Source organism: Montipora foliosa, chromosome 13, assembly GCF_036669935.1.
Source record: "Montipora foliosa isolate CH-2021 chromosome 13, ASM3666993v2, whole genome shotgun sequence".
Taxonomy (NCBI): domain Eukaryota; kingdom Metazoa; phylum Cnidaria; class Anthozoa; order Scleractinia; family Acroporidae; genus Montipora; species Montipora foliosa.
The window spans coordinates 36,359,918-36,383,917 of NC_090881.1; the positions used below are offsets into that span (position 1 = coordinate 36,359,918).

The following is a 24,000-nucleotide window of genomic DNA, read 5'->3' on the forward strand; positions in this document are numbered from 1 at the left end:
CCCAGCTTAACTTATCTACTCATAGTCATCATTGATATCGTCATCATTTTGCAATTATGGTCATGATCATCATCATGAAAAGGACAGTAAGCGATCGTAGCATAATTTCAACTTACAACATTTCCGCCACATGATTCGGTTTCGGCATCCGGTAGCCCTCACCGAGTAACTCCATAACCTTTCGCCCACTTGTCTGTGGATAAGGTGATCCACCTTAATTAAAGGAGAAATAACATACATCTTTCAGGAAAACTGTCATTTGGAAACCGTTTAACACTTCAGAAAGCTCAGTACTGTGAAAAGCAAGAGTCACCTACCAATGGTAAAGATTTCGTAAAGTACCACTCCAAAACTCCAGCTGCAAATTATAAAAGATGTCAGTTAATAAAAGAGTTCATGTACTCAGTCCTTGTGATCACTTCTTGTTAGACTGTGATGCTTAGCAAAGGAAAAACGCTGGCGTTATTCAGGCATTGTTTTATATTGGTTAATAAAGTCATAAGACTAAACAGAGTTACACAACCGAACGCCACTGAAAAATATACTACATTGATGGCTACTTACACATCACTCTTCGTTGTATAACGACCATACATCACAGCTTCATAAGCTGTCCACTTCAGTGGGATTCGCCCCTACGAACCCAGACACAAAATGAACTTTCAGTTGATTGGATTCTCATGGAACACTCATGTAATGATTTTCATACTACTAGGAAAATGAAGTTAATAAAGCAGCACATAGGCAGTTATTCTTCCCTTTTCTTGGCTACTTATCTTGACATTTATTAGAGCTATATATTACCACGCAGCATGACATTTGGACTTTAGAATATTTAAGTGCTTAATTTTTTTCTTATGCGAGACCTTTCTAATAGGTTTTATTCATATAGATTGCTATGGATTCGCACCTCTGTCTTCCTTTCATAAACATTTTCCGAGTGAACGTCCCTGGCCATTCCAAAGTCTGTCACTTTACATGTTTCTCTTTCTCCGACCAGAACATTTCGAGCAGCCAGGTCTCGATGAACGATCTATCAAGAAAATACCTTATTTAAATAAAGCAAATAGTTATTTAAACTTTGAGGAAGGAAAAATTCGCTCTGCAAAAAAGACAATTAAATAGATGCGTTTAAATGACTTGACGACAAACAGAGTCAGGAAATCAGCATCATAAGATTCTGCAAGGCTGGCCAAGTACCAATGGGACTTGTTATGTTCTGCTAGTATCGGTTTAGACAATCAATGTAATTTACATAGTATCGACTAAGTAAGATACGGTTCCTAGCGGGCTGTTGAATGAAAGGAAAAAATGCAATACGCTGCACTGATCTGAAAAATCGAGCTATCAAGCCACGTGCAATCATATGGTCATGGATAAGCCTTTCTTTGCAACTTCGGTGGTACTCCCTTATATGAGCTATATAAATGTGACGATCATAGCTTCACTTGAATTCATATCCGCAGTTAAATATATGATTCATTTCATATATCACTCACTGATTCATCATCACGGGGCCATTTGAACCCACAAAGGACCAGCCCCCAACATCAATGGCTTCGTAGCTCAGTTGGTTAGAGTGTCGCAACGGCATCGCAATGTTCAAAATCCGGTTAGTTCAAACCCTGTTGAAGTCCTGAACGTTTTCAGGCTTCTTTATGCAATTGCTAAAATTGCGTCTAAAACTGCGAATATGACAGCTTCACAAGGTCTATCGCTTTATTACATATATAGGTACTGAATAATGGAATACTAAGATTTTCCTTTCTCTAAAACATCATATCTTCACCGCACACAGTGAACTATTATTTCATTTTTCACATGTGAGGATACAGGTGTAGTCATGGTAACTAACACTATTAGCCAATAAAAAGCGAGCTTCCACTTCATGGCAAAATACTTACACCTTTTATGACTCAATTTGACATAATCAAATTTGTTTATCGTAACTTTCATATCTACAATAAGCGCCAAAAGGGTTGAGACACTTTCCCTTTTAAGGAATCTGGGACAAATCCCTACCCCAAAGTCTTTCCATCTAAACCCTTTCCCCCCCCCCAAACAATGTTGTTTTCTTATCGACAACTCTTCCTTTTTTCGTTACCAACATTGAAGTGGGGAAGCGGGGGAGGAGGGGGGAGTGCAAGTGGAGAATGTAACGTTAAGGTGATTTTTTCCGTAATTGTTGTCTTCCCAGTTTTGTGTCTCAACTATTTTTGTCGCTTATTGTAGTTTCGTGTTACACAACATGACTGTTTTTAGCGGTTGAACACTTTTTCATCATATTGAAAATGAATAGAACAGACGTTTTTAATTTAGGGAGTTCATCAGTATTTATATAACAAAGAGAACCTTGCATGGCCACTTAGGGATACGAATTTTATCTTCTCGTGTTACTAGTATCTTGAATTCGTTTGATACGCTCACCGTTGAGAGATACTATCAGCACAAGAAGATAAGATTTGTATTCCTGCGTGGCCACGTGATATCCTCTACTTCATCCATTTCCCAGTCATTCAATCACCTCATGTGCACAGGATAAAGTACAGAGACGCAAACCAGTTTCCACATGGCTTGATAGCTAAGATGGTAGAGCTGTGCTGCGGAATCACATGGTCATTAGTTCGAAGTTTGATTCCTGTTCAAGGGTGGATTTTCTCAGAACTTGTCATAGGTTTCGGAAGACACTTTCCACACTATTGTTATTTGTCAAGGAGATTATAAACATGTACTTAAAAGGGGTAGTGCCACGCTATTTGAGTCAAATTTCTACTAAAATACGTCATTGCATCAATCAAGACCAAAAAATATTGGTATAGTTTTGTTGCCAATAACAACAATTATTGAAGTGCACTGAAGCTATACTTTGTTATTTGCATCCATGGATGGAGAGGATGGAAATGGATTGAATTTGGAGATGGCGTCCGAAGAAAGTCGTCCAAAATTAAGTACGAATAGCACTTTGTGCTATAAATAATTTTATATCTTGTCAGTGGGCTGTCCGGAATGTTGTACAAGTGAGCTGAAGTACTAATTTAGATTTTTACCCAGCTTTGACCTAAAAACAGCAAATTTATCATGACAGTACCCCTCTAAAAAGGGGTTCACTAGGCTTGTTCCTGCGCTACAAAGTCCGGTGTCACTCTTTGCTTATTCCCTTAAGTACGGGAGAAATGTATTTGAATGCCTTTGTGAGCGGTTGTCGATTCTTTTACAAATCTATGAAGACAACCTCCTTAGCAAAATAATGAAATAACGGATTAAGGTCTGTGTTCTTGGCGCTGACCAAAAGAAAAGCAGACTCAGGGGAGAGGAATGATTACTCACATTTCTTGAAGACAAGTAACTCATGCCGTCAGCTATTTGCCAGGAGATCTTCATTAACTGCAATGAACTCAGATTGGTTTCCGGTTTAACATCCGCGTCTTGGAAGTAAGTGTCATTTAATCTGCGGCTCTTTCTCAGGTAGCCCAGGAGATCACCATACGGGACATATTCAATGATAACAAGTATGGGATCTTTAAGGTAAGAACATTCAAAGATATTTAGAATTAAAATAATCCAAAAGCTACCCGCAGTGTGCCTCAATGCCAATGGAACGATTTTCATAATGTATACCATGGATTTATAACAATGCAGAAAAAAACACTAACTGGGGTCATTTTATAGCTAGCTCAGAATTCAATGCAAGCCTGACTCGTTGAAAAACGTATTAACTTAGGAAATAACAATTTTAAGGATTAAAAAAAAAAAAAAGGAGAATATGCTTTGAATAGAAAACTTCTATTTAGAGAAAAACAGTCTTCTACTTGATTTTAGTGGAGGGTGTCAGCATGGTGAAAGTGAACATTTCTACGATAATTAAAGAAGTGTATAAATCACTGTTACCAGATATAGTGACACAACCCAGTAACTTGATAACATGAGGATGAGGCTTCAGCGTCTTCATCACTTCGAGTTCTGACAGTAAGTCCTTCTTTTCCATCTCTTGAGCGTTCGCTGCACGTTTCAAAAACGACAAATGATACATTTGAGTAGGTGCAACAGGACAGTTATCTGAATTTTTATGAAAAAGTCAGGCCTTATTTGGCATTTTTGTGCTCCTTATAAAGAACCACTTTTTTAAATTATCTCTTGACCTAGGGCAAATAGACCTTTTTCGCTTGTACATTTTGTTTTCCCAATACAGGTGATGTGATAATACTCAAGAGGTTTGGTCCTGTGTTTTGCTCATTAAAAAGAATGCATGCAGGCATACTCATGCTTGCATGAATTCTTCTTAATGAACAAAACAAAGGACAAAACCTCCTGAGTATTATCACGTGATCTGTATTGGGAAAACAAAATGTAGAAGCGAAAAAGGTCTATATGTCACCCTAATATGGAAAGATATCCCTTCAACCCAGCTCCCGTCTGGTTGAGGGATGCCCTTGTTGAGGGAAGTCACCTTTCCATTCCTCAATTGTACTGTTGGTAGAAGGTCGATCAGGTTCTATCGAAAGACAGAACTTACTGAAACTCAGTAAGCTTTCTGGCGAATTTAGTAAGGAGGGGCTATAAATAAATGGCACCTTTGAGCATCTTTATAGCTACGGTTACTGTTCCTTCCATCCATGGTAGTTGTGAAGCTCTTCCTTGTGCAACTTGTCCAAATGATCCCTGGCCAATCATTTTATCAATAACTACGCTTTGTCTTGAAACCTCCCAGGATCGAGTGTTAGGATGGAGCGGAGCATATTCATGTATTTCTGAGTAAAGTTCCTCCATCCTACCCTGTGAATTTGGTACTTCTCTCAATTCCATGTAGGGAGGTTGGGAATCTGTATGACTGCTGTTTTCATTTTCCGTTTCAATTTCCGTGCCTGAGTTCTGTGATATGAAAGAACGGCATCAGCTTACTGGTTGCTGAAAAATCACATGTGTCATTATTGACCCAGCATATCTGCTGCAAGGTGAGACACATTTATATACAGTAATTTTTGGAATGGCCTACATGGTATTCTGCAGCTAAGCCAATCAACCATTAAAAGACTCTCATTTGAAGCGCCTCTTGCTCAAATTTACTCAGCATTTTTTGGCAAGATTGTTTTTATGATTCATTTCAAAGGTAGTAACAAATTGCATGATTTTTGAAAAGTTTTGTCAGAAAGGAAAAAAATGTGCGGTAACCATTCCTCCTCAACGCCGAGCCGGTTAGCTTGCTCGTTTCACAAAGAGTGCCATAGTCGTCTGAAACTGCACAACACAAGACCGTAAGAGAAAGGATATGATGTGGCACCTATGGATATCACCACTATCACAAATAGACATACAATAGTCCCAAGAGAAAAAAAAACAATGCTTATGCAAAATTTGGAGAGACAAACAAAGAGTAGTATGGTATTTTTGATAGTAGCCTATTGAATAACCACCTTTGCCTTTCCCTTTGCCTTTCCCTTCGAAATTAACTGAAATCTTTATTGTTTGTGATGTACAGTCGAACCTCTCTAATACGGATATGGTGGGGCATACTGGACAAAAATACAATTGAGTTAATTTGTATTGTACTGCGTGATGTATTATATCGTACCATAGATTCATCGTACCTAATGATGCTATATTGTAAACGGTGTACAGTGATGTCGTACCCAAGAGGCCATTACATTGTTCCCGATGCTGTTATATTGTACCCAGTGATGCTATATTGAGATGTATTAAAACCGAGAGAGGTTGGGCGCTAAGACAGAAACAAACAATGGACTAAAAGGTAAATAGCTAAGTATTTACATACGAACAATAAGAAGAGGAAGCTAAGATCTACGCAATTGCTAAAATCCATAACTGCGAGGATCATAGCTTTACTTAATTCCATATCCACAGTTTAGTACATGATTAATTCCGTATACCATTTCGTTCATTGATTTATTCCTCACGGTAAAATTAGAACCCACAAATGACCAGCTCCCAACGTCAGTGGCTTCATAGCTCAGTTGGTTGGAGGGTCGCACCGGTATCGCGAGGTCGCGGGTTAAAGCCCCATAGAAGCCACGAGTTTTTTGGGCTTCTCTACGCAATTGCTAAAATTGCGTCCATAACGGCAAGGATCATAGCTTTAATTGAAAAATAAAAGAATGCGAAAATGCAGTGCTAATAAGAGGTGAAGAGAATGAAAACTATTACAAGTGTTAAGCAAACAGCTTTGCGCAGATGGAATCACTCTGTTTGTTTAATTTTGGCTTAACGTCCCGAATAAGAAACATTTCAAAAATCAAGCAATCGAACTTGTTCGAGCACTTCTTCAGGATCCTAAAGCTCTTCGCGATTTCATGTGGCTCGTTTCCACGTTATTCCCTTGCATGGTTGCCTATTACCGAGCGTTTGTGTTCCTCCACACGTTGATGTAGGTGTCGGCCGACACAATCTGCATCACACATATCACACTTACAGAAATATATGTTTTGCTGATTGACAATTGGAGGTTTAAGTTCCTTAGCTTTAAGCTCATCTTTGATCTTGCAGCTTGTCAAGATAGGATGTGCTTCGGTATTATCTTTCGGCTTAGATCACTAAGTTGCTCGCGTAGTTTGTTTGTTGATCTCTGATCTTTGAAGAGCAGGGGTATTCTAAAGGGAATTTCACCTGCTTGTTGCAGCGGGAAGTATGATCCCCGTCACCTTCATTTCACCTTCTTCTTCGATAGAGAACCACCGGTGGAAACGTGAAGCTGTATTAAAGAATAAAAACGTCAACTGGACAAAGCAGGTGATATCCTCCGCTCACAGGACGAAGCAGAGGAGAGACGCTATCTCCCGATGACATTCCTAATGTTGTCGCTATTGTTTTCTTGAAAGAAATCATGAAGTAGGGACCTGTGCGAAATCTTGTCAAATGCTTCACTTGAGACTCGAAATAAGAGATTGATTTCCCAAAATAAACTTCTATCTGAAAAGATTGTAGAAATGGGAAATCTCCAAGTTTGAGAAAGGAATATAGAAAACTGGTAACTGGTATAGATATCGAGAACCATGTGTACTAGCTTGCAGCTCAAAAATTTGATGTGAATTCTGGACTTTTTGGGCACCTGCATTATGACAATAATTACAGTCTAGAACAAACTTGCCTAGATCACAACTACACAATGTGTTGTCTGTATGACAGGAAAGTTCTGAAACCATCAGGTTTCTCCAGCAAAGAGAGGTGACGTTTGGCATGCTCCTTTGTTGACCTAGGATAACAACTTTAATAATTTTAACTCCAGCACAGTAATGGACAGTAATGGAAGCCCCAGCTGTTTGTTTATTTTGCAGTGAGAGCCAGTAATAATATCGCAGTGTAAGTGGCTTGCTTAAAATAGCAATGCTAACTGGAGGCCACCATGGTCTTGTTTGTATAATTATGATTTGTTTGTAAATAAAGGTTAACAAAAGTTAAAAATTGCTGAGGATCAACTGGAACTCAGTCCTTCATGGGGGAACAATGTGACAATGATTTAACATGAAACAGCACTTAAGTATGTTAGACAGCCATCCTTACCTGATTACATCAGATTCTTAGAATTTAGGTAGGGTACTAAAGACAAGAAACACATACAAACAGCACACTTAAACACACAAAACAAATAACAAATAACAAACAAATAACAAATTGCTGAAAGAAACAATATGTTTCGGATTAGCTAACAGAGAAAAATAGTTTGCTCATAACTGTAACAAAAACCATCCCGGATCTCTGATCACTGAAAGTTGTATAAGTGAATAGCCTAATGAGGAAAACAAGCTTCTAAAAGTACTAGGGAAACTGAATGTTGGCAAGGTGCCAGACATTCAGAGAATGAAGCCACTGAGATCGTGGGTAAAGGAAGAAGCCAAAAAAGTAATGAAAGGTAATATCAACTCAGCTGGAAATCGATCCATTGCAAAAATGGTTTCTAAACCATTGTGACAAATAAACTTGTCCCAGGGTCCTTTCTTTTTTAACATCAGTATCTAATAACATTGTTAAAGCATGCAGAAGCACTTAGGTGTAGCATTGAGACTAGCCATCTCTGTCTTGTGCTTCTTTAGGACCAATACGCCTCTTGGTCAAAGCAGGTCAGCTCTTCCCATAGGCCAGCATTCGTTCAGGATTGGCTAGTCATGAATTCTGCCAATCACATTTTCACTGTAAATGCAAAGAGTTGAAGAATCAAAATTTAGATTTGTATCAGTTTCATCACTTCATAGGTGGCCTGTTGTAAAGTAATCCCTTTTCATGCCATTGATCACTTACTGAGAAACCTTTAGCAATTAATCTTCCCTCTTGGGCAAAAGTGTAGTACATTCAGTTGTGCAGTGACTTGTCCATCTGAGCATCAGAGTGCTTGCACAGGGCACCCCGAGGGGAAAGTGACTAAGGGTAAGGTTATTCAGCTCAAAATTCTTTGATTGGGAAATCCAGGACTCTGTAGTGTCCCCAAGAATTCTACAGTCAGCATATCCTGCATGTACACAAACCTTAGGCGGAACACTTTCACACTTGAAACAGTATAAGGACTTCCACCCAATAACTGAGCCGTAATGGCAACTTGCTGCAGTAAGCATAGCAAGGCGTTCTGTGTGCTCTGGTTAATAAGCTTATTATTTGACTTGAGCATGTTCAGGATACACAATGGAGATGTAAAAACGGAATCAGGCATGCAAAGAGACAGTCAAATTCAGTCACAGTGAGTCCATACATGTCAACGAATTCCTTTTAAGGTGCCATAAGTACAAATTCGGAGTTCTGTTCTCCACGCACCAGTGGCTCAGTTGGTTGAGTATCGGGCTGTCATGTGAGAGGTTGCAGGTTCTAATGATGCCAGATCTGATTAACACTCAGTGCTGCTGTTGGAACGTAAAAGAACCCACACACCATTTGAGAAGAGTAGGGGATGGAGTCCTTGGGTGTTGTGGCTGTCCTATTCTCTCCAGCAGAAGTGGTGGGCTTGGCGTGATGTATCTAAAAAGGCTTCTGATGTATGAGGTCACCTAAGCAGGGTGCTGGAACATGTAGAGATGTAGATGAATCTCTTTTTTTTTGGTGTTTTTTCTCAAAAGAATCTCTCGCAACCTCGATTTACTCTTGTTCGATTTTCATCTCTTGTTGGAGCTTTTCCATTTCTACAATCTTTATTTTGGCAAATCAATGTCTTATTTTGAGTGTCAAGTGAAGTATTTGCAGGATTTCCGCACAGATCCCTAATTCGTTATCAATACGCTCGTTTGTTAAAGAAAATAATAGCGACAACATCAGGAATGTCTTCCGGGGATAGCCTCTCTCCTGTGCATGGCCTTGCGAGCGAAGCAAATCACCTACTTTGTCCAGTTGACGTTTTCGTTCTTTAATGCAGCTTCATATTTCCACCGGAGTTCTTTATCGACTAGTAAATTGTAATATCGCACACCCTTAGTCGACCAACTGTTTTAGCACAAAGCGCTGGTGCAAAAATCCAATGCCAAACCATGCTCAGTGATTTTCACGAGGCCGCTATTTTGTTTGTTTCTGTCTTAGCACCCACCCTCTCTCGGTTTCAATGCATCACAACAGAGACCTTAGATCGGAGTACGAGGGCGACTACAAGTACTAGTTTTCCGTACAGAGCATACACCATAAGGTTTGGATGTGGACATTTTTCAAAGTGCACGAGCTAAGAACGGAAATCTTGTAACCGTAGTCGTCCTCGTCCTCCAAATCTAAAGGTCCCTAATATAGCATCGCCGGGTATGATATAGCAGCATCTGGAACAATATAATGGCCTCTCCGGTGCGAAATCACAGCACACCGCTTACAATATAGCATCATCGGGTACGATATAGCAGCATCGGGAACAATATAATGGCCTCTCCGGTACGAAATCACAGCACACCGCTTACAATATAGCATCATCGGGAACAATATAATGGCCTCTCCGGTGCAAAATCACAGCACACCGCTTACAATATAAAATCATCGGCTACGATATAACAGCATCGGAAACAATATAATGGCCTCTCCGGTGCGAAATCACAGCACACCGCTTACAGTATAGCATTGTCGGGTATGATATAGCAGCATTGAAAACAGTATAATGGCCTCTCCGGGACGAAATCACTGCACACCGTTTACAATATAGCATCATCGGGTACGATAAATCTATGGTACGATATAATGTATCACGCAGTACAATGTAAATTAATTTAATTGTATTTTTCCAGTATGCCCCTCCACATACATACATCAAAGGGACAGACCAAAGTGTCCACATCAGAGAGATGTCCATATTACAGAGGACACCACAATGACATCATTTTCAAGACTCCAAGGACAGTTTTAAGTGTTCAGTAACTAAAAATAGGCCCAGTGTATCTAAACTGACTAACTTACGGTATTCAGATACATTGTACACCTGTTACAGTACATACTTTATACGAATCAGTGATTTCAAACGAAAGGAACTACAACCCAACGCTGCACCTAAAAGAGTAATACTAAAAGTACAATTCTGAAGAACATCTTTCCACAGTTTACAAGTAACAGTGAACAGTAAATAGGGTAATGAAGTGACCGGACGATGCATGTATTTTATGGACAACGTGACAATTACGCCTTTGATTTGTAATAATTGTTACTGTAAGTGATCATAGAAAATGTTTCATATATACATTTTATTTAATCGGTTACTGGTACGGTAATTTCTTTTGTAAGGCTTAGCCTCACAACACTTTCCTTTTTTTTTCTATTTGGTCACATATGTTCTGGTATTTTATTTTAATTTTCAAAACTCCAGTTGAAGACGAGCAAATAAAGCGTGGATATTTGTGCAGTCATGAAATCATTCACAAAAGTATAAATCAATACTGGATCACCGGAGTGTTGGTCATAAAGAGGTCAAGTTTATATGACCTTGCTCTCTCAAGATTTAGTGTCCGTTATCCGTATTAGAGAGGGTCCGTATTATAGAGGTTTTTTTTAAAAGAGAATGTGTGTGAGACTTATTTAATCGGTTACTGGTACGGTAATTTCTTTTGTAAGGCTTAGCCTCACAACACTTTCCTTTTTTTTTCTATTTGGTCACATATGTTCTGGTATTTTATTTTAATTTTCAAAACTCCAGTTGAAGACGAGCAAATAAAGCGTGGATATTTGTGCAGTCATGAAATCATTCACAAAAGTATAAATCAATACTGGATCACCGGAGTGTTGGTCATAAAGAGGTCAAGTTTATATGACCTTGCTCTCTCAAGATTTAGTGTCCGTTATCCGTATTAGAGAGGGTCCGTATTATAGAGGTTTTTTTTAAAAGAGAATGTGTGTGAGACTTTTTTTCGGGACACAAGAAGCTGTCCGTATTAGAGAGGTGTCCGTAGGGAGACGTTCGACTACAATTTCTGTTAATGGTGCAAAAACAGTTATTAGTAAAAATCAAATCGATTTTTTTTGTCCTATTTGAAGGTATTTGCCTAATGAACTTACAAAATGAGATGATTCTACAGCCCAACCCTCTGCTCGTCTGAAAGAAAAAAATAGACAATCACTACATTATCATATAACTCTTGCTTAACTGTCCTCAAAAAACTATTGCAAATACTGCTTAAAATGCATTTGCTATTGCTTTTGCCATACTATTCCAAATTACAAACTGCAAAGTCCAAAGTCTAAATTATATCGCACTACTCCTTTCCTGTGAAGTTGCTGACAATACTATTTATTGCTGCGTTTAAAGTAGAAATAACACCTTCAACATGTTATTTCATAATCAAATAAATACTTAATTCATTATTATTGAGCAGTTGATAATCTGTTAATTGCCTATGCATTAGTTATTACTGAAACTGTTTCTTTTATAAATGCTTTTATTAATTCAGTAATTAACTCGGGTAGCAGTCTTAACAGCCAAAAAGGGGATATTTAGGTATTCTATTTTGATTTGATTGTAAAGCACTTGATCACAGTTACAGGTAAAGGTTTAGTTATAAACTTTCATAGGGCCGATAAGAGTTATCGAATTATTTAAAAAAACTCGACAGCAATAGCAGTGATAACAGCAGTCATGGGAAGAACATTTTTCTTACAACTTACATTCTTAGCCATCGAGTGTCTAGTTGCTTGTGGTAGAAACAGAGTCACAATTGAATTTGAAGAACAAAAATATCGAGGAGTTTAGTGCCTTGAAAGCCACAGAGCCCACCTATTGACTTAATTAACCTTTTCAGTCCCAAGAATGGTCGGTACATAAATTCTCCTTGCACAATTTCAATGAAATGTCAATCAGAGTGGTGATGCCACAAAAAAAAATATACATTTTTAATTATGGGATTTCTTGGGATATTTTGAAAGAACAACATCTGAAAGGCCTACTTGCCAAAAACTAGCATTGTGGGGCCAATTGTGTAGGAGTATGCTCCTTCACAGCCCTCTTTCAGGGTGTCATGCAACGCTCCCCCGAAACAAATGGCTGCTCACATTGGAACTACATTCCTTTCCCATGGTTTTGCTGGTCTTTTAAAACAACCAAAAAGGTAAGCCAATTGAGTGTGAGAAAAATCATTCATTGCGATTTTCTTGCAGCCCCATGCATGAAGTTATTTGGATTGAAACGCCGAAAAAATCTCGACCGCCCAAGAAACAGCGGCAATGGTACCTATAATTTTCCAACAGTATTTGCCTGGTTTCTGGCCACAGTTCGAATCTGTAACGTAAATTGTCTGGGATTCGAACCCACGACCCTCCGTGATCTAGTCGGATGCTCTAACCACTGAGCTACTGGAGACTCCAGGGTAAGCAAGGGTAAAATGTGGGCCTTTAGCTCCAGCTGCATCACGCAGCTACAGAGTCCAAGAGTCCTAGCCTCCAGTAGCTCAGTGGTTAGAGCATCCGACTAGATCACGTACGGTCGTGGGTTCGAATCCCATCTGGGGCTTGGATTTTCCGAGTTCCCAATGGGTTCCATTAAAGTTTCATTTCATATGTGCAAATCATTCACACATTCGCTCACTTGGGTGGTTGGCTGGTTGCAAGTCACGTATGCTTAAAGGTGACTGCGCAATGCAGTTATGAGCTATGCTGTCAGTCGTTATTTGACTCTGTAGCTGCGTGATGCAGCTCGAGTCAAAGACCCACATTGGGTTTGAATCCAATCTGGGGCTCGGATTTTTCCGAGTTCCCAATGGGTGACATAAACATTTCATTTCATATGTGTAAATCATTCTCATATTAACTCTGTGTTTCACCAAGAAATCAAAGACGTCTTACCGATCTCTTTGTCCACCTAAAGAAAAAAAAAAAAAGGAAAAGAAAACAAGGAAACGAAAAAAAAAGTCAATGAAAGTCAACTAAGGTCTTTAAGAATCGAAGACACAGAAGTAAAACCAATATATTTTATCTGAAATCATTGAGGTTCAATAATTCAGGACTTTTGAAAATACAGTGGAACGCAGTTAATACGGACACCAAGGGAATGGGCCAAAGTGTCCGTATTATCCGGGTGTCCCTATTAAGCGGGCTCTCAGAGAAAATGTCAGGACTATGAAAGGACTATACATGTACGTGAACACCGGAAGAAAGACAGGCTGTTCAAAATCAAATATGTCACACTTCTTTGTTACCGTTTTTTAGTAATAAAATATTATTCACCCGTAAAAATCCGGCTGTCATTATTTGAACAGGGTACAATGTTTTACGCTTAGGCAAGAAGAAACCTAAGCTCACTCTCTGAGCAACAGTTTAAATACATAAGCGTTAAAGAAACATAGCACTCTTGTCCTTGAAAACAGCATACAGAAAGGAAAATACCGGTTTCAGCCTTCTAAAGAAACACAACATCAAGCTACGCTCATATGGATCGAATTCTATAGCCAATCAGAACTTAGCAAGTTCGATCCTTCCATCGAGTACAAATAGAGACAAACACAAATGGTTTTTGCAGACAAAGCTCTTCACCTTAAATCAAGCTATCGGCAACTGATGAGATCCACATGATAGGATCGAAACCGCGGTCTTGCCTGACCAAATAATATGTCAGAGAACTTCCATCTAGAGTCGGGTTATCTTAATGCCTCGACAAAGAAGCGACCTAAAGACATCGACATCAAATATCAAAAGAGCATCGACGAGAACGAATTAACTCCAGAGGTTCAAGGAGGACAGCTACTGACCATGGCCAAAAACCAAAACACGCTGAAGAAGTCAGAAGAACGCGTGAAAGAATAAAAAGAAAACAACGCCTCCAAAGAGCACAACGATCTGCTACGAAAAGCAGAATATGAAGCCAGCTACCTCACTGATACATGGCACAATGTAACAGGCGTTCAAAAACAAAATGAACCCGGGCCCGGGTCAAATATTTAAGACCAGAAGATCACTTGCTTCTACCGCCGATGAATATATCGGTCGAGCCTAGAATTAAATTGGCGCAAAAGCGAGACGCCATAAGGTCACATTCACATTACTGCTGAGAAAATCAACACCAAGAAACTAAAAACATTACTTTCGAGACCAACTATTTTCTTGGAAGAAAACGTATCACACAGCAGTATAGAGGTTCAAATGTAAAGCCTCAAAGGGCAAAAACCATTGCTAAATGAATACTACAGGAACCGCCTAAGAGAGGCGTCCATTCAAATTTGTACTCAAGAGAGCAAAATTATGACAAAGGCAACAGAAACCATACCACGTACAAGGAAAGTCGTGTAGGCCTGTCAACCCTTTTTAACCAAAGATCACCAAAATAACTCACAGAGGTGGCAATGAAAACAACTTACAAATAAATAAGAGAAAGAACAAAGAGTTAACGAAATAACTAAAAGAGTCATCAAGTTTCTGACAGTAATCTACAGTCTTAAAACCTTCGTTCCATTATCTAATCGAGGTAATGATGGATGGTATGACCATGCCGTCCCGGAAAAAAGTGGGGAGACGGCATGTCGAAATTGTTGACTGCAGGAATGGAACCCAAATCGTCTGTAAACAAATAACTGAACAATGGCCCACTACCATAGGCATTTGTGAACGAGGAAAAACACAGACAGGGCCAACTGGGCGATGGGTGCCCACAACTGGAACTTGAACTGGAACGTAACAAACTGGAACGAGAAACCACGGCTTGGGAACCAAAGCCACTAGAACTGTGTACAGAATCAAATGATGAGGAGAGCTGGGGGTCACCGCCGCTGGCGGTTTTTTTCTGCTGGGGGTGGGTGACCGAGACCGACGTTCCCTCCTATGTAGACTGGTAAGGAAAGGCTTGCCTTCGGTGCAAACCTCACAGGCATGGCGAAACCGACAACGGCCAAAAGGCCAACGACATTGCTCTGAGTTCCAGGAATGGCAAAACTGGGATGAATTGGGATTGTGGTCCTGACTGGGAAGGGATGAGGATACTCTGAGCTGACGAGAACCTGATGCAGAAGAGGTGTTGCTTGGGACCAAAGTATGAAAAATGTACAGGTCGTGGTTCATCTTGGACCAATCCATTAGACTGGAGGCTGCCGTCTCTTTTCGAAAGGCTGTATCATATTGTTTCCATGCTCGTCAGGGAAATTTTTTTGACGTCTGGATTATTAATAACTTATACTGTGACAGATCTGTCCATCTCAATGGCTGGGAGGCACAGAGACCAAGCGAGTAGATGGTGAATGCTTTGACCCAGGTGAGAATATCCTGAATTTCGATCATTCGTCTGCGGGCAGGAGCGACAACTAGTTTCCCGTCCAAGAACGTTTGAGTTTCAGTCTCATTAATCTTGAGATTATCTGGGAGAAGGTCTGCAAGTTCGACGAATTGGCAGCTAGTAATCTTGCTCACGAGATTGTTGGGAATGGGAGAGTATCCGGGACCCAATGACGAAATCTCTTTCAACGAGCGGGGTCGAATTAGAAATGGCTTGAAAAGACGAGGCGACAGCGCCCCCAATTCTCGTTGACTGGGAACACGCTGAAGAAGCTAGGGATGGGAGGCCAAAAATCGGGTTTGAATAAGTGCAAAAGGTGGAAAGGAAACAGGGAACATAGATGTTACCTGTAGAGGCGGCTGGGTGCTGTTGTTGGTGGCCTGGAGTTTGAGGAAGTGACGCCGATGTGGATGAGCTGATCAAATAGCTGACTGCGTGACTTGTGTTCGACGCTACACTTTGAGACTAAACCTGAATCGCCGCGGTAAACAATCCGATAGGGCTTGAGACATGGCCTGGACCAGCGTATCCCCGCTCAGACACGTAGCGACGCGCTCGGCGAAGTGGTTGTTGACGGTGTTGTAGTCGGCGAAGAAATGGGCGGTTCGTCGATCGAGACATGATTCGTCGTCGGAGGGAAGCAGAAAAATAAGAAAGCACTTACCTGAAAAACAACCGCTTAAAGAAAATCAAAAGACCGCGCAATGCTCTTCCCAACGTGGTTCCAAATAGCCGCTACGCTGAGACCGCGTGACCTATGTGAGCCTGTGTACGTATGCCTGAGACCGTTGACTGCTCCATCATGGACCCCGATGCACAGGAAAACCAGCATCTCTTTGTTGTTAACTAATATTGATAATAATAATACTAAACTCAAAGGAAAGAGAAAAAAATGAAAAATATCAAGATCTCAAGCGTGCGATACATGGAAGGGTTTGAATAAGGGCCACGCAAAAAGTGGAGGTAATAATGGTTGTTGTAGGAGCTTTTGGAGCAACCCCTAAAGGCTCGTTTTCACTGCGACGGAGTCGGAGTCGGAGTCGGAGTCGTAGTGTCAGTCTAAAGAGCGCTTATGACCAAGTGAAAATCAAAGATCGGAGTCGTAAGCGGAGTCATAAGCCCGACGGAATTGGACTCCGACAGTTTGATTTTCACTACATCGTATCGCTCTGCGCTTCTGATTACGACACCGACTCTAACTCTGTCGCTAGTGAAAAAGGCTTGAATAAGTCGCTTCAGAATATAGGTATAGGCACGTGCAGAAGACCGCATTACTTGGAACTGCAAAGATACTACGAAGAGTTCTTTAGATTCGAGAGATGGCCAGAACCTTGTGACTCTTGGTTACTACATGTAGCTGTAACCCGCTCCAAGGACATTTGTCCGGCGGACCAGCAAAAATGAGTTTAATTGTACATAATAATGATATTAAGCTTTATGTTGACTTACGTATTTTTCGTTTTCTAATGAAGCAAACGACAACTGTAACCAGTATCAGTACCAAGAGTCCAATGACTAATGATGCATATGTAACGTCGTTTTTGCTGTTTCCTTCAGGTTCAAATGGAGCTTCTATGAAAGCAAAAAGCATATTAGCATATTCACATATTAGCTACTTCATACTGGATAACTTGTGCTTCTGTCTTTGTTTATGGCTTGAATACTCACAAAGATAAACTTCCTCATACATGGATAGCATTCATAAGAATCTACAGCCTTAAAAAAGCTTTTGACCTTGAATTTGTATTGCAATATCAGAATGTCCTACTTTGTTAATTGGTCATTACTTGTAATTCATTCCGAATTTGTCATAAAGTGTATTTGTCTTTAACTCTTATACACATACATATGCATGTAGTCTTAGAAAGTAATTTTAGAAAGTATGAACCTTAATAAATCTGAGTTATTTGTTGTTACATACTTTTAGTCACGGGAAAGCCCCTTTTAGCAAGTGTCAATAAAGATTTTTGCCGACGCAGTGAGAAACAATGTCTAGTTAATGTTAAATTTACCACAACTTTAACAACCTTTTTAATCAAACAGGTGGCACTTACTTACGATTCATAGTCTACTCAAGGGCAAAGTATATACCTTATAATAGAAAATTAAAGTTCGCGTTAATTATCGCATGTGAAAAAAACGCGATTTGAAGGGAAATTTGTTTCCCATTACAGGAAATTAACGCGAAAGAGCGGGTAAAAATTCAAAACATGGGATACTAATGCGTCCGCTACACCTCCACAAATAAAACGCAATTTGTTGAGAACAGGAACAAATCTATTTTCACATTAACTCTAAAACTCCAAAATACAAGCAATGATCTTGCAATTGTCCCTAAACGTATGGCTTACGCGAGGGAACCTGGCCACTTTGAACGTTCTTCGCAGTGTCCATGATACCGAAACTCAAAAAGCAGACTCTTAACTATTCTTCTGAAAGCCAACACGACGAAAATGCAGTTGAAGTACAGAAAACGATTTACTAATGTGAAAGACTGATCCGATGTGACATTAAGTGTGCAAACAAAATCTAACGGTTGGTGTCAAGAATGCCTGGAACGGGTTACAGGTTATGGTAGCGAAAATTAACACGCTACTCAAATTAACATTAACACAAATTAACATGACTTAATTAAATTAACGCGAATTTCGAAAATTATCATTAATTTCATGAAGTGTTAATTTCCTATGATGAGGTAGTTTCAGTCAGTCACACCAATTAATCATAGTACTGACCGCTTATTAAAACAATCTCCAGAACCATTGTTTTCTTTCTTTTCTATAGAGTGGGGTCCAATTTTGGGGTCCAAGTTTTGTAAGCCCTATTAACATCTCCCTTTCCCTCAGCAACATTTCTACCATTTAGGTAAACGAGTTATATTTCAAAAGCACTAGTTTATCATTTTAAATAGGCGACTCGATCACGGCTTATTTGCCTTACTATAATATCCCTCCCAACGTGACGAAGACATAAGTTGTTTCTCATTAAGTCTCCGTCTTACTCAGGAAGAAAATAAGTCTTATCACAACAAGCCACCGCTGCACAGGTTAAATAAACAAAAAATTTCGACAACTGTTTCCGAGTATGGACGGTTACTGAATAAAATTCTTAGGTTACAAAAGTCTCTTTATAACGGTTGAAAAACCATATGTAAATTATGGTGGCAGCTGACATGAACTTAATGGTTCAGTGCGGACAGTTTTCGTTTGAATTTACACAGCATTTTGGGATGTAACGGATATGAGGTAGTCGCTTGCTAAGAAATTTGATTGTCCAAGTAAACGATTATTTTCAAGGTGATAACATTTTGGCGGACCATTTCTTTAAAATTTACTTTCTTTTTAAATATTCTGCTTGTGACCATTTTAGTCTCACATTTTCATGTTCAAAATAATTTTGGATGATTTTCCTAGCTTAATAAAACAAAAATAGATGGCTGCCTCTGAGCACTTGATTCGTGTAGTCCCACACTTAGAAAAGGTTGAGGTTGGCATATTGTGCCCCTCCTCCTTTCTTCTCCTTTTTAATATTATACAATGAAGGAAATCATAACTCACCTGGGATAACTGTCCTATCAACTACTTCGAATACTTCAAAGTCACTATCTTTGGTAACGTCTCTCAGTAAAGCCTCTACTTCACTCTCCCCTACTTGCACATCAAAAATGAGCACCACATCGGCAATCACACTCCCACTTCTACAATAACCAAAGTTAAACTTGAGACACAGTAACGGGGGTAGATTTGGAGACTCTTTACTTGAACCATGAAGCAATTCTCTTTTTAAGAGATAAAACTCGAATTCACATAGCAAATTTGTCAGCTGCGAATGGTTGAACCCTCTCGATTCTCTCTGAGCCCTTAACGTGGCTCTCATTTATCCCATGTTATCCCATGTTGAGTTTGGTCATTTTCAAGACCCAATCATCCTTTAAATGGAGTCGATGGTTTTACTGAAAGGTTTGTTGCATTATGCCCTTCAGGCTCTACAATTAGAGCATAAATGTAATTTCAATTTGAGGACTTCTCTTACTTTGTAAACCAATGAAGAATGAGCATTTATGCATGCTAATCACGTCTTCAAGTTCTCAGTAACATCAGCGACAACTCACCTTAACCTTGTTATCATTACGTAGGTTATTCCGGACCCCCTAAATACCTTTAAAATCTGTAAATGTAAGGATGATTGTTAATCCAATTATTTTGAGCCTATATTCCATAAGAATACATGTATGTATAAACAATTTTTCAAGGGACCAAAATTGATAACTTTGTCTTGGACTATTTACTTTTACAAGAAAAAGATATTCGATTGACTTTTCTTGCAAACATTGTTTTGTTCTCCCTTTCTTTTTAAAATCATGTCAATAAGTTTTGGCTTTGAAAAACAAAAGAGCTTTTTCATAGAGAGGAACTAGTATCGACAAATAAGCAAGTCAAACCGAAAAAAACTTACAGTCTCTTCAATTCTATTGATGAACGTTTTTGTTATTGGATTCTTAAGATCCTCGTATTCAGGTTTAAAGTCTTCATTCCTGAACTGAAATCCAGTCTTGAAACTCATCGCTAGATTCTCTGTTTTAAAGGAAAAAAATACGGAATTACCTTAAACAAAGGTAACATACATTAACAGTTGCAGCTCCACAGAAAAAAAAAATAGGAGTAACTGACGAGTTTCTGAAATCTTCCACAACTTTTTCTAGAGGCATACACTCTTTTTTTATAAAAGTCTACTTTATAAGAATACTGAGACTGAAATTTGCGAAATGTTAACACTATTTTTAGAATACCCGATGCTTAACGCAACTGTATAAAATTCTTCCTTTTTTTTTGAAGGGAAAAACTCGCCAAAAGAAACAAAAACAAAAACGGCACTAGAGAAAATACTACCCATACGTTCCATGCAAATAACATTTCTACAAGACGTTAGGTGTGTTATCTCAGGCTTTATTGGCTACTAGGAAGGGTTACGTTTCGGTATACGTTGGCCTTGTGGCACTTATATTTCAACAGACCCCTTCTTACTTGTACATATTCATTGCCGTGAATTTGAGATCTTCAAATCTCTCGACTTCCTCCCGTCTGACCAAGTAGCTCAGTCGGCAGAGCAGCGGTGATCTAACCTGAAGGTCCTGGGTTCAATTCCCACCCAGGTCAGAGTTTTTCTCTGTCCTTGCGTGGGCCCATTTCCATTAGTAGGGCTAACACGCTCACATGGTTTACATGGGTAGAAAATACCACTTCACATTACCCTCTCATAATTAATTTTATTGGCTGCAGTCTGGCTCCAAAAATTACTTCAAGGCACCAAACTACTGCAATTGATACCCCAATACATTCTAAAACGGAAATACGCAAGAATATTTTCAGCCTAAAAAAAGGCAGAAAAATTTAAAAAATTATATTCAGCCTGGGCCGGAAAAACAATATTCTTGTAAAAAAGGAGTGAACATGCACGCCAAGTCTGAAAGTTGAATCTGGAAAACATTGCGAGAGCTATGTGTTACCAAAACAGCGTCAATTTCTGCATTTTCGTCAAATAAAATTTCATTTAGGGAGAAACGCTAGTCCAGAATTTGAAGGCACAGAAAAAACTGCCTTTCGTGAGGCAACACAACACTATCCACTTCCCATGGCATTTGTTCGCTGGAGGTATTTTTTAACAACTTACTTTCAATTCGCTCTGACGTTTTTCATTCACTCGTATGACAAGGCTTACTAAATTTAATTTACTTCATGAAAAGTTATTAGGCAAATGGTATCAACAGTTTACATACCATTCGTTGTGCACATAGCTCCTTTTTTTCCTTTTTCACAGAGACATAAGTATTTTCCAAAATATCGGCATTTTGTTCCATTGTTGCATTGTTCCTCACATTTTCCTCCTGTGGGATATAATACGTATCTGCATCTTTAAAGTGTTAAAAGATTTTCTAATGTCGGAATGCAAGCAAAAAGTATGGCAGACGAAGATGAGATGACTCTAGAGGTATAAGGCAAAATGACAAACACCACACACAGGGGATATGGGTCTGTTTTGCCTTTTTCGCTATCGCATGTTTTAAATGCTCGATGATAATTACTTTGGAAGTCAATCACAGCACGATACCACTCAGGTAGGTTTCTGCATTCAAAAGTCAGGCGAGGGTGGGGGGGGGGGGGGAAGCATATACAAAAGAGGGCGCTCTTTATTGTTTTGTTTTGCTTTTTTCTGTCCTTTTATTTGGTTTGTTCTTTGCTCCTTAATGCACTAGACGTGCTCAATGATCATATTGTTATTACCTAACAACAAAAGTATAACAAAAACATGAAATAGAGTATTCAAAAAACGGTGGAAGCACGTGCTCATTATGTCATGATTATGGTACTGTAATACTGTTATACTGAAGGCTGGAGGCGGCTTTTTGCGTTTGAGGAAGATATCATTGGCTACTTATTCTAGTATCAGTCCACGGTTTGTACTCGTTTGGTTCCCGCATTAGTTAACTCGTTGAGGCACTCATTCCCGGTATTGCATTTGCAGAACAGTGTGCATGCAGGGATCGCGTTAACGCAGAAATCGTGCATTTTTACGCAAATAGAATCCAAAAAATGCATCATCAAAATTTTAATGCGTCCCAGGACGCAAGGCACTGACTTAAATAACTCACACAACTTGCTTTGATTTGTCAGTATATTCTGTTGTTTGTAAAACTGTTGGAGCGATCTGTGATCATAATTGAAGTTCTAAGAAATGGGGTTTAAAACATCTAAAAAGGTTAAAACTAAATTTTCGACCGCCTTCTGCGGTCTTCTTCAGAGGAATGTACTCTTTAAGTCACTGAATGCAAATATATAGCAAAAGACGTCACTCTTCGTTGCTCCTAAGGGAGGAAACCAGTGATGCGTAAACCCTTGGAAAGGGTGCTCTTTCATTAACAGAGTTCTTGTCCAGGAATGAATGTAACGACTCTAGAAAAAGCCTTTGTCGGCCGGTCCTATGCATATGCGTCAATATTAATTCCAAGTTGGTTACTCTCTTTTTCTCGCAGAGGGTCACCGAGATTTTGGGACCCCCAAAAAATGCTTGGGACCCCAATTTGGCCGAACATGCGGGTCCCAGGACCCAGATTGAAAAATCCTAGTGCCATCCCTGGCATGGCAATTCGATGGAAACGACTGCAGCAGAACCTTTGAGTTCAACATCGGCTGTCGCCTTCACAATTACACTTGATCACTGAAACAAATTAAATAACAGTTAAAAAGGGTAACTGCTCGTTGTCATACTTTTGTTGAGTGCCTTACATCGTACTCGGGAGTTCTTTTCACTTATGCCTTAATTGTTCGCGGACATCTCTTCGTTATTCCAACACGTAACAACATGGTATGAAACCTTGGTGTTCGTGCACAGTGGCCTTGATGTCTCTTTGCGACCTTTGCTGAATCGGGGAGCTCATGAGCATCGGACGCGTCTGTATCGTCGGAAAGAACCATTATAGTAACAGGGTGCTCTTAATGATGGCTTTTTTTAACTATATTGTCAGCTTCGACGTGAGAGGTAGCAATGTCTTCCCTGGAAATGACAACACCTCTGTGTATCTCTGTTGGGACCATTCCCCGGCAATCACTAGCTTGTTTGTATCTGTGTGGGTGTGGATTGACACATAGCTGGTCATACTGCTATAAATGATCGACATTAGCTGTTTGTTGTCAGCCGATACAATGCGTTCGTTGAGTTCTTGCGTAGCCAACGGGTTGCTGATGATGAGGAACTCGTATCCTTTGATGTGGTGTCACTTTTGACTTCGATTCCAGTGAATTTGTGGAAAGAAACAACAACTCTCACTGAGACGCAAGTTATAGACTTGTTCGAATTTGTATTGGACAACGGCTACTTCACTTATGAGGGTATGCACTATCAGCAAGTATTCGGTTGTGCTTTATAGGGTCACCAGTCAGCGTAGTGATTGCAGATCTTGTCATGTCCGACATAGAGGAACGAGCCTTTTGACCTCTACAGTTAACCCTCGCTGGAGGAAAGGTATGTGGACGACTCCAGCTTATGTTTGAAGAAAACGGATGCAGAGCTTTTCCACCAGCATTTGAACTCTATTGATTTTGACATCCAGTTCACAATAGAGCGCGCATGCCAGACTGAAAAAGTCCGAAGAATTTCTTTTGTGGACTCACGGATTACAGTATTAAGCGGTGGCTCGGTAGAGATTAACGTCCAATGAAGGCAACTAATACCAACAAATATCTTGACTTTTGCATCTCACAATCCAGTGCAACACAAAGAGGCTGTAGTGACAACACTCCTCAACTGAGCCGACCATCTCCCTTCACTCCCTGAATTAAGAACGAACGAGCGGGAAAGAG

At 39.7% G+C, this 24,000-nt stretch overlaps 1 protein-coding gene across 1 annotated transcript in view; it reads right to left on the reverse strand.

The window, feature by feature from the left end:
* LOC137984130 (uncharacterized) overlaps nt 1-24,000 on the reverse strand; it is a 72,720-nt gene that overhangs the window by 8,245 nt on the left and 40,475 nt on the right. The window contains exons 12-25 of the mRNA XM_068831346.1: nt 21,420-21,527; nt 20,099-20,217; nt 19,755-19,810; nt 19,201-19,340; nt 17,093-17,215; nt 13,228-13,243; nt 11,449-11,485; nt 4,572-4,869; nt 3,889-3,999; nt 3,328-3,518; nt 911-1,033; nt 565-635; nt 318-358; nt 117-213 (exon numbers count right to left, since the gene is read on the reverse strand). Coding sequence (XP_068687447.1) covers nt 117-213; nt 318-358; nt 565-635; nt 911-1,033; nt 3,328-3,518; nt 3,889-3,999; nt 4,572-4,869; nt 11,449-11,485; nt 13,228-13,243; nt 17,093-17,215; nt 19,201-19,340; nt 19,755-19,810; nt 20,099-20,217; nt 21,420-21,527 — 1,531 coding nt within the window. The remainder of the gene's footprint in view (nt 1-116; nt 214-317; nt 359-564; nt 636-910; nt 1,034-3,327; nt 3,519-3,888; nt 4,000-4,571; nt 4,870-11,448; nt 11,486-13,227; nt 13,244-17,092; nt 17,216-19,200; nt 19,341-19,754; nt 19,811-20,098; nt 20,218-21,419; nt 21,528-24,000) is intronic.